We start from the raw sequence: 10,310 nt of genomic DNA, 5'->3' as shown, positions 1-10,310 counted from the left end.
TGTTGCCTATTTCGGCTTTCTAATTTTGGAAGGTTTCCATATTTAAAAGTGCTATAAATAGTAAATTTTGAGAACATAAAAATTGGGGTGTTACACTAAATTAACTGAATAAGAAGTAAAAGATGACAAAATAGCCTTAGAAGCATCAATAGAGAAAGCGACATAAGAATAAATATTGACTTGATCTGAGCTTAAAAGGTTCTTGAGAGTGGAATAGTCGGTGTAGAGGTCCACGGAAGAAACTCCACGATCCTTAATCTAAGACAGCACCTCCTTACACGCCATAGATTCAGCCATAAGCGGAGAATAGCAGTGTGATAATTGACCACTCCGAGCAGCTAAAAACACTCCATCCGGCGAGAATAGGACTGCCCCCATAGAAGCACATTTTGACGCATGCTGATATCCTGCGTCGAAGAAGCAACGGACGGTGTGCGCAGTTGGTAGGGGAACGTGAGCGTCGGCTTCGGCAGCAGCTGCCGCAATTGTTTGGGGAGCGGGAACAACATATGCGACATACAGCCCTCGGCCTCATCAGAAAACGGTCCCAAACAGCCTCGTTTCTTGCCTTCCACAGATGGTAAAGTACTACCATAAACACAATCAAATCTCCTTCCGTGAGAGCATGCATTGCATTAGAGAACCACATGCAAAAACTATTTCCTACCACATTATGTATGGGAATAGAGGACTCATGCCAAACTAATCTTGCAAAGTCACACAAAACAAGAGAATGCATAGTATTTTCATGATCCAACCCACACATTGGGCATGAAGGATCAACATCTACTCTTCTTAAAATAAGGTTCGTGGTAGTGGGAATGATATTAGAGATAGCTCTTCAAATAAAAGTTTTCCACTTTGGAGGGGCTTTAATTTTCCAAAAATGTAGCCAATTATTGAATGCCCCAGGGTCACTCATAAATTCACCAACAATGCTTCTATACCCATCTTTAACCGTGTAACACCCTGTAGGATTCCCAAACCAAAACCATATATCTTCATAGTTTGGGCTAATAGGAACCCTTAGAATGCGCTCCACATCAGAGGGCATAAAAATATCTTGCAAGATTTCCTGGTCCCATGTATTTGTTGCTGGATCAATCAAACCAGATACTAAGGAACCCTCTAACTCAGGTGGCATCTCCGTCTGAACCATTGGGTCAGGATCGTCCGGTAACCAGGGATGACCCCAAATCAAAGTGGTTGTGTCGTTACCCACTCTTTTCCTGACCCCATTGCAAATCAAATCATGGGCAGCCATGATACTACGCCAACAGAAACTTGGACAGCTGCCCACAGAAGCATTAATAAAGGAGGTTCTTGGGTAGTACCTGGCCTTATAAATTCTAGCCACCAAGGAATTTGGTCTAGTTAGAAAGTGTCAGGCCTGCTTACCTAACATAGCCATATTAAAAGCTCTCAGTTCCTTAAAACCTAGACCTCCATACTTCTTAGGGACACATAGATGATCCCAAGCCTTCCAATAAATACCCCTTTCAGAGCCTGATCCCCACCAATAACGATTCATAGTCCTCTCAATAGAGACACACACTGAATCAGGAAGTAAGAAAACGCTCATCGAAAAGGTAGGCATTGATTGAGCCACACTTTTCAACAGAGCTTCCTTACCTGCCTGGGAGAGAGGTTTCTTATTCCACGAACATATCCTCTAACGTATTTTATCCTCAATATACGAGAACACTGCTTTCTTGTTTCTCCCTACAAAAGACGGCAATCCTAAATATTTCCCGAAATTAGGAGCCTGATTGACTCCCAAGACCAAAGCAACCTCCTCCCTATCCTCCTCCATAGTATTCCTGCTAAAACAAACACTGGACTTGTGGAAGTTGACTGCCTGCCCTGACATAGCCTCATATTCATTTAAGCAATTCTTGATCACTCCAGCCTCTTGACCTGTTGCTTTGAAAAACAAAAGGCTATTATCTGCAAAGAACAAATGTGAGACCAGAGGTGCTCCCCTAGCAACTCTACAACCTTGAAATAAACCACGTGACTCAGCTTGTTGCAGAAGCAAAGAGAGTCATTTAGCACAAATGATGAATAAATAAGGCGATAAGGGATCACCTTGTCGAATTCCTCGAGTGGGGATTACTTGACCAACAACCTCCCCATTAACCATGATGTTATAGGAGACCGTGGTGACGCACAACATAATCAAATTTACCCAATCAACTGCAAAATCCAAAGCCAGCAACATTTTACGAAGGAAAGACCACTCCATCCGATCATAAGCTTTGGCTATATCAAGCTTGAGGGCCCCCCAGCCAACTCTACCTTCCTGTTTCCTGTTCAGAAAGTGACCAACTTCCGCAGCAATCAAGATATTATCAGTAATCAACCTGTTAGGGATAAAGGCACTCTGGGACTCAGAAATTATATCACCTAACAGGGGCTTCATACGATTGGCCACCATCTTAGCCATTACCTTGTAGACCACATTACACAGAGCGATAGGGCGGAGATCAAACATCATCTCAGGGCAAGTCTTCTTCGGAATCAGAACCACATTAGTGTCATTAAGCCCTTCCGGAAAAGAGCAATTATTAAGGCAATTCACCAGAAATGCTGATAAAAACCTGGATTCATCCCGTCCGGGCTTGGGGCTTTATCAGGAAACATAGAGAATATAGCACTCCTAACTTCCTCAACCTCGAAAGGTCTAAGAAGGGAATCATTCTGCTCTTGCGAAACACGGGGAGTGATAGAGGCAACAAAAGTATCCACAGAAGTTGCAGCAAGATTTGAATTAAAGATATTATGATTATGATAATAGTCAAGCACCACATTTTTCAAACCATCCCCCTCCACCCATACACCAGATTCATTCTTTAATCTAGATAGATAATTCTTCTTTTTACGAGCAGAGGCATACCTGTGAAAGAACTTCGTATTAGCATCTGCACCTCTGAGCCAATGTTGCTTGGCACGTTGTCTCCAGAAGGAATCCTCCTGAGCCTCTAGACGACTCAGCTCCTACTCCATACGCTGGAACTCAGCAAGAGATGTGGGGTCAGTGAGACCCCGTAAGCATTGTTGATCTCTGCGTAGGGATTTAATCTTCTCCCCGAACTTGTGAAAGTGATCACCTCCCCAAGAATGCAATCTGTCCCCACAAAAACGCAAGCAATTAACCAGTCCCCCCGCCCTACCAATCTGCCACGCCTCCTCTACTTGCCTTCTGCACCCCTCATTTAACATCCAAGCCATCTCAAATCTGAAGGGCCTACGTACAACCACTGACCTCACCCGACCCTCCGAGAGCCCCAAGAAGAGGGCTGAATGGTCTGACGATCGAGTAAGAAGGTTCGTAAAACAAGCATCCGGAATTGAGTTGCTCCTTGCGGTCGTGGCAAGAACCTTATCCAGGCGCTCCTCCATCCACTCAACCGTGCCCTTTCCTCTCTCCCAGGTGTACTGATAACCACGCATGGGTAACTGTAACAATCCACAATCATCGATAGCCTCCCCAAATCCGCGGAGGAGGTTGTCGGGATGCGGATTACCCCCCCCCCCCCCCCCCCGTTTCTCATGTTGAAACAGAAGATCATTAAAGTCACCCAGGATCACCCATGGTAGAGAAGACCTACCAGCCAGCGATCGCAAAAAATCCCAAGCCTCAGTCCTCCTATTACGCTCTGGAAAACCGTAATAACCTGTCATCCTCCAATCTCCAACCCCAGCAATAGATACCTCCACATCCACATGATTCTTCGAGAAACTCAGAAGTCTGGCCGTGTTATTCTTACGCCACAACAAAGCCAACCCTCCACTTAAACCGAAACCATCAACATAAAAAAGTCCTTCAAAACCCAACTTGATTCGAAGGCGTTCTGCATGATCCCGTCTTACCTTGGTTTCCATAAGGAAGACGAAATCGGACTTCTTACGAGACACTAGGTCCACCACTTCGCGAACTGTACGTGGATTGCCCAAGCCACGACAGTTCCAACTGAGGGTACTCATGATGAACGGCGGGTCTGGGGACCAGAACCTGCCACCTGCACGTTTTTTGAAACATCGAGCATTGCAACATCACCATCCTGCCTCCTCGCCCCATTAGAACCACCTTCACGCCTCCTCTTAGATATTGCCGCAACCCCCACCTCGGTCTCCCGCTGCTGAACAGCCGCAACCTCGGCAAGGGCACTGCTACGGTTAATAGGCTCAACCCCCGTCTCTTCACTTTTGCAAGTGCAATCTTTTAATACTAAATATGCAAAATGTTAATGTGCAAAATGTTAATACTAAATGTGCAAACTTGGAAAAGTCTGAAAATTTCAAATTTTAGTGTTCATGGATTGCAACTTTTAATACTAAATATGTAAAATGTTAATACTAAATGCGCAAAATATTAATATTAAATGTGCAAACCTAGGAAAGTCCGAAAATTACAAATTTTAGTGTTCACGGATTGCACCATTAAGTATGTATTAATGCACCACACCTAATGGTTAGTGACCGCCTAACCTATACTTGCACAAAGAGTGAATACCACCTCTACTGAGGCTCAATTCATGATCTCCCATTTAGAAGAGTCACTACATGCCACTTGACTACAAAGCAATTGGTTATATATATACACACACTAAAGTTCAATATTGAATACATGCGCAAAGACTTTTTTTATTATTTTATTATTTTTTTATTTTTAATTCTATTGCTTAAAAGTAGGGGATTATAAATATAATAATATCTATAAAATTTAATAGCCTTAATGTTGCCTGACAAGCCGCATGACAATAATCCCATCCCCGGTCCATAGTAAGGCCTTATTTAATAATTACATTCGAGTTCCAGTGGGGTGATATTGACTCTTTGTATTTTAATAGATTAAGAAAGATACTCTTTGTGAATAGATACTTCATTGTAATAGAGTCAGTAATATTAAAAAAAAGTTAATTGTTTTATAAATTTTCCTCATAAAAATAAATTTGAATAATAATAAAAAAAAGTAACTAAAAATAGGAATTTCATAAATATATTCCTCCACAATCCTGTTGGGCTAGGATGTGGGAGTCTTTGAAGCAATGGGGAAGGGATTTTGCTTTATGGGCAAAGAATTTAGAAATGAGTAATGTAGTATACCCCTAATTTATTTTTTCTATATTTTTTTGGATTCTGACTTGACATCGTTTTATTGATTTAATTATTTTTAATTAATAGTTGGTTAGCTTATTTATGGGCACCCAATGATTAGGAGCTACGTCAGAAGTGAAAGTATGGGAGGGGAAATTTATAATGGGTAGCCTAATATCTTTAAAGTTAGCAGTTTATTGTACTTCTAAGAATTTTAAAAATGTCATTAAAATCTTCATCTTAAATCCAAGGTGGTATAAATATTATGGGCCTATGGACGAATGGGCTTTTTATTCATATCTATTGATCCAACTGTAGTTAGGCTATTTTTGTAGCCCAAATAAAATCTTTGTTGGAGGTCCTTCAATCATTATTGCATGGACGATGGTCCATGTTGGAGGTCCTTCAATCATTATTGCATGGACGATGGTCCACACAGCTGTGTGGACCAAAAATAAAAAGTACATTATTTTTGTACTGAAGGTACATTATTTTTTGTACTGTAGGTACATTATTTTTGTACTGAAGGTACATTATTTGATATATACTATCAAATAATGTACCTACAGTACAAAAATAATCTACATTCAGTACAAAAATAATGTACTTATTTTTGGTCCACACAGCTGTGTGGACCATGGTTGGTCCATGCAATAATTTGCCGTTGGAGGTTGGAACTCTACAATCTTGCTGCTAGGAATGGCAATAGGGCGGGGCAGGGGCGGGGAGGGGGATCCCCCACCCCGNAAAATCTTTGTTGGAGGTCCTTCAATCATTATTGCATGGACGATGGTCCATGCAATAATTTGCCGTTGGAGGTTGGAACTCTACAATCTTGCTGCTAGGAATGGCAATAGGGCGGGGCAGGGGCGGGGAGGGGTATCCCCGTCCCCGGCGGGGAAAGGGAAAAAATCCCCATCCCCGGTCAACTCCTAGTCAAAGTGTTATTTTAGTACAATTTTTTTAAGAAAAAAAACAAAAAATAAGAATTTTAAAAATACGAACTACCGAAATTCTAGCATTCTAGCATGTATACTATAAATCTATAATACACAAAAACATAATGTATAATCTATTAATCTAGCATGCATACTGTATACTGTGGATATATGCACACAACTAGATACTTATCCCTAAATTATAATATACAAAAACATACTAAATCACAATTAACTCTAGCATACTGTATATTGTTGATATATGCAAACAACTACATACTTATCCCTAAATTTATAATACACAAAAACATACTAAATCACAATTATTATAGCATACTGATCGGGAGAAATAATACACAAATACAAAAACAAAATACAAAGAAATACATAAACTAAACACTTAAATACACATATTTACAATACAAAAAAAAAACAACATGAAAATACACAAAAATTAAATCTTAAGCACATGTGAGGATTGTGACTGTGATGGGCGGGCACAGAGAGAGAGAGTGAAATAAGAGAATTTAACTTTTTTAATGTTTATAATTCACTTACTAACTTTCTAATGTTTAAAATTCTATATTTCTATATTCTATATAATAACTAAAATAAATAATATATATATATATATATATATATATATATATATATATATATATATATATTTTTTAAATTATTCGGGGACGGGGCGGGGCGGGGAGGGGTATCCCTGTCCCCGTCCCCGTCCCCGACGGGGAATTCCAAAAATTCCCCGTCCCCGTCCCCGATCCCCGCAAAATTTCCCCATCCTCGTCCCCGTTCGGGGACGGGGCACATTGCCATCCCTTCTTGCTGCGGCCTAAATTCAATGTATAAACTACCCGAATTTAGAGAAGACCACACTTAAAACTTATATTCTGATTTCGAACTCACAATTCGCTTTTCGAGAACAACTCAAACCAAAACTTGAATCTTATATGAGTTCTGGTTTTGCAAATGGATGATCCAATTTGATTTTTTTAAATTACATATTTACTTTTTTTTTTTTAAATTCAATTTTTCTCTGTCTCAACTCTAAATCTTAGAAATTGTAAATGAAAACAAATCCCTGTAACAAGTTTTGGATTGGTTGAATTGATTATGTTTTCTGATGTTTTCTTTGCTTGAACTAGAACAAATAATTATCCAATTACCCGTCCAATTCACAGATAAATTTTTTTATTATTTATTTAGATAATAAAATTAGAGATAAAATTATTTTAAAAAATCTAATATTGAACATCTATATATATATATATATATATATATATATATATATATATATATATATAAACAAAATCCTCCAAAACGAAATCTTATTTCTTGCCCAAAATATTGTACATTAAAACAATTAAAATAATATTAAAAGTACAATAATATTAAAACACGAAATACTATAACATCAAAACATTGTTATACATTAGGATTGGTACATTATATTGGTATAATCTATATATTTATAAATATATAAAAACAAAATCATCCAAAACGAAATCCTATTTCCCGCCCAAAATATTGTACATTAAAACAATTAAAACTATAAAATAATATTAAAAGTACAATAATATTAAAACACGAATTCCTCTAACATCAAAACATTGTTAAACATTAGGATTGGTACACTATATTGGTATAATCTATACATCTATACATATATAAAAACAAAATTATCCAAAACGAAATCCTATTTCCCGCCCAAAATATTGTACATTAAAACAATTAAAACTATAAAATAATATTAAAAGTACAATAATATTAAAACACGAATTCCTCTAACATCAAAACATTGTTAAACATTAGGATTGGTACACTATATTGGTATAATCTATACATCTATACATATATAAAAACAAAATTATCCAAAACGAAATCCTATTTCCCGCCCAAAATATTGTACATTAAAACAATTAAAACAATAAAATAATATTAAAAGTACAATAATATTAAAACACGAAATCCTATAACATGAAAACATTGTTATGCATTAGGATTAGTACATTGTTATAATCTCTCTCTCTCTCTCTCTATATATATATATATATATATATATATATATATATATAAACAAAATCCTCCAAAACGAAATCATATTTCCCGCCCAAAATATTGTACATTAAAACAATTAAAACAATATTAAAAGTACAATAATATTAAAAAACGAAATCCTATAACATCAAAACATTGTTATGCATTAGGATTAGTACATTGTTATAATCTATATTCTATATATATATAAAAACAAAATCTTCCAAAACGAAATCCTATTTCCCGCCCAAAATATTGTACATTAGAACAATTAAAACAATAAAATAATATTAAAAGTACAATAATATTAAAACACGAAATCCTATATCATCAAAACATTGTTATGCATTAGGATTAGTACATTGTTATAATACTTATAAAAACAAAATCTTCCAAAACGAAATCCTATTTCCCGCCCAAAATATTGTACATTAAAACAGTTAAAACAATAAAATAATATTAAAAGTACAATAATATTAAAACAAGAAATCCTAAAAAAAAAAAAAGAAGAAAATGAAGCAATTGTAGGGTGACATTAATTTGATGGGTATATATTTGATGCACCGCCAGTGTATAAGTGCTATACAACGGCGGTGAACCACAATGTGACACGTCATTAAAACAGAAAATTCAATGTCAACAAAGCCCTCCTTTGCAAATAAACAACTTTCTAAATCATTATTATTTTAATTAAACAACTTTCTAAATCATTATTATTTTAATTATTAATTTCATTAAGATAAATTCCTCCTGGTTTCTTGCTACTTGCGGGTTTCACTTAAGGGACTAGTCTAGGTGAGTAACATCTTGGCTTCATTGAGCTCATTCTTGCCCTAGCTCTTTCGCCTGCCATTGCCCAGAGTGTTTAGCAAGATCAGTAAGAATCCCAATAGTGTCTTCTTCTTCATTGACAGAATCTTTTGCCCCTATACCCATTTCTTGGGAGTCTCTTTGAATCCTCCTTGACAGCCATTTTAGCATCAGTGGTGGGAGTGGGGTGGTGGCATGGACTAGCTCTTCAATGGCTAGTTTTTATTTGGCGAAGACTCAATTATTGAGTGTTTGGTTGGCCGGGCTTGTCAAAACCCAACGTGTCTTGATGATCAAAAAACTTACCTGCAGATTGAGAGCCTAACCTTCCGATCCCTCGAACCTTGAGAGCTGTCAAGAATTTAATATGCCGATCCTTCTTTGTACCTCGTTCGGGGAACACATAACTATTTGTAAAATTGTACGTTAAGGTTTTATTAACATTGTTGTTATTTGCTGAAACTAGTATGTGGGTATTTAGAAACAAGTGGTGGGGAAAGAGGTAGTGATCTTGGAGTTGAGGAAGGAGAATGTGGTGGTTGTCGGCATGAAAGGTGGTGGGGAAGCTAGCCACTCGAAACTGGGAATGATCGAAGAAGGTTTGCTCAAATCAATGGAAAAGAACATATATGACAAAAACCTAGAAATTACTCTTTAAATAGGTGGTTGAGCCCTGTTGCAATATCTTCTCCATTTACAGAGCTTTGTAGAAGGCCTTGGAGAAGACAAACAATTCAAACTGAAAACATATCTTTTGTTTAAAATATGATCACCATCACCAATCCAAAACTTAATCAACTCACAGGAAACAAGTACCATATCTCCAGCTCTCCTTCAGGGAAAACTTTGTCGTTGCCGAACTTGTTGAGAACAAATCCATCTATATATGTATATGGACGTATGGTCGGCAAACAGAGATGCGAAGAAAATTTTATAAGTTTTGGATCAATACATAATATGGTAATTATATATTATTATTATAGAAATAATTATTATTATAGAAATAATAATAATATAGAAAGTTGTTTATTTGCAAAGGAGGACTTTGTTGACATCAAATTTTCTTTTTTATGATGTGTCACATTGTGGTTCACCGCCGGTGTATAGCACTTATACACCGGCGGTGCATCAAATATTTTTCCTAATTTGATAACTGCTTACTATTTACAACTACCATATGTAACCAAACTTACTCGGTAGTACAATGTCTCATTTCTGTCATGAAGTCGGTTTAAGATCCTTCATAGGACGATTGTTCTAAGTTCCGCCAGGGTGTGGAGAGTTATACTATCTTAGATGCCTTTTAAATTTGGTACGCGGACCTTTTAGCCATGAAGATATCCGCACTGTTCCAGGAGTCATTCATAATTCGTTTAGGGATACGTGTTATGAATATGGATTATTAGATGATGACAA

The 10,310-nt window shown here is 37.0% G+C and overlaps 1 protein-coding gene across 1 annotated transcript; it reads right to left on the bottom strand.

The window, feature by feature from the left end:
- Window positions 1-1,384: 1,384 nt before the first annotated feature.
- On the bottom strand, window positions 1,385-9,020 carry LOC116005749. Its single transcript, XM_031245989.1, has 9 exons — window positions 8,917-9,020; window positions 4,016-4,206; window positions 3,592-3,938; window positions 3,266-3,459; window positions 3,002-3,127; window positions 2,601-2,896; window positions 2,089-2,547; window positions 1,678-1,947; window positions 1,385-1,554 (listed from the first exon to the last, which is right to left on the bottom strand). The coding sequence occupies exons 1-9, from the start codon at window positions 9,018-9,020 to the stop codon at window positions 1,385-1,387; spliced, it is 2,157 nt and encodes a 718-aa protein (XP_031101849.1).
- Window positions 9,021-10,310: the final 1,290 nt, after the last annotated feature.

This window comes from Ipomoea triloba, chromosome 15, assembly GCF_003576645.1.
Source record: "Ipomoea triloba cultivar NCNSP0323 chromosome 15, ASM357664v1".
Classification (NCBI taxonomy): Eukaryota; Viridiplantae; Streptophyta; class Magnoliopsida; order Solanales; family Convolvulaceae; genus Ipomoea; species Ipomoea triloba.
This window is presented reverse-complemented; position numbering and strand designations above follow the sequence as displayed.

Coding starts and splice junctions, on each gene's coding strand:
- LOC116005749 (XM_031245989.1), bottom strand. CDS start 9,020: ATGGGTATAGGGGCAAAAGATTCTGTCAATGAAGAAGAAGACACTATT. Junction 3,128..3,265: donor CTCTCGGAGGGTCGGGTGAG/GTCAGTGGTTGT, acceptor TTGTGGGGACAG/ATTGCATTCTTGGGGAGGTG. Junction 1,948..2,088: donor CACTCGAGGAATTCGACAAG/GTGATCCCTTAT, acceptor TGTTCTTTGCAG/ATAATAGCCTTTTGTTTTTC.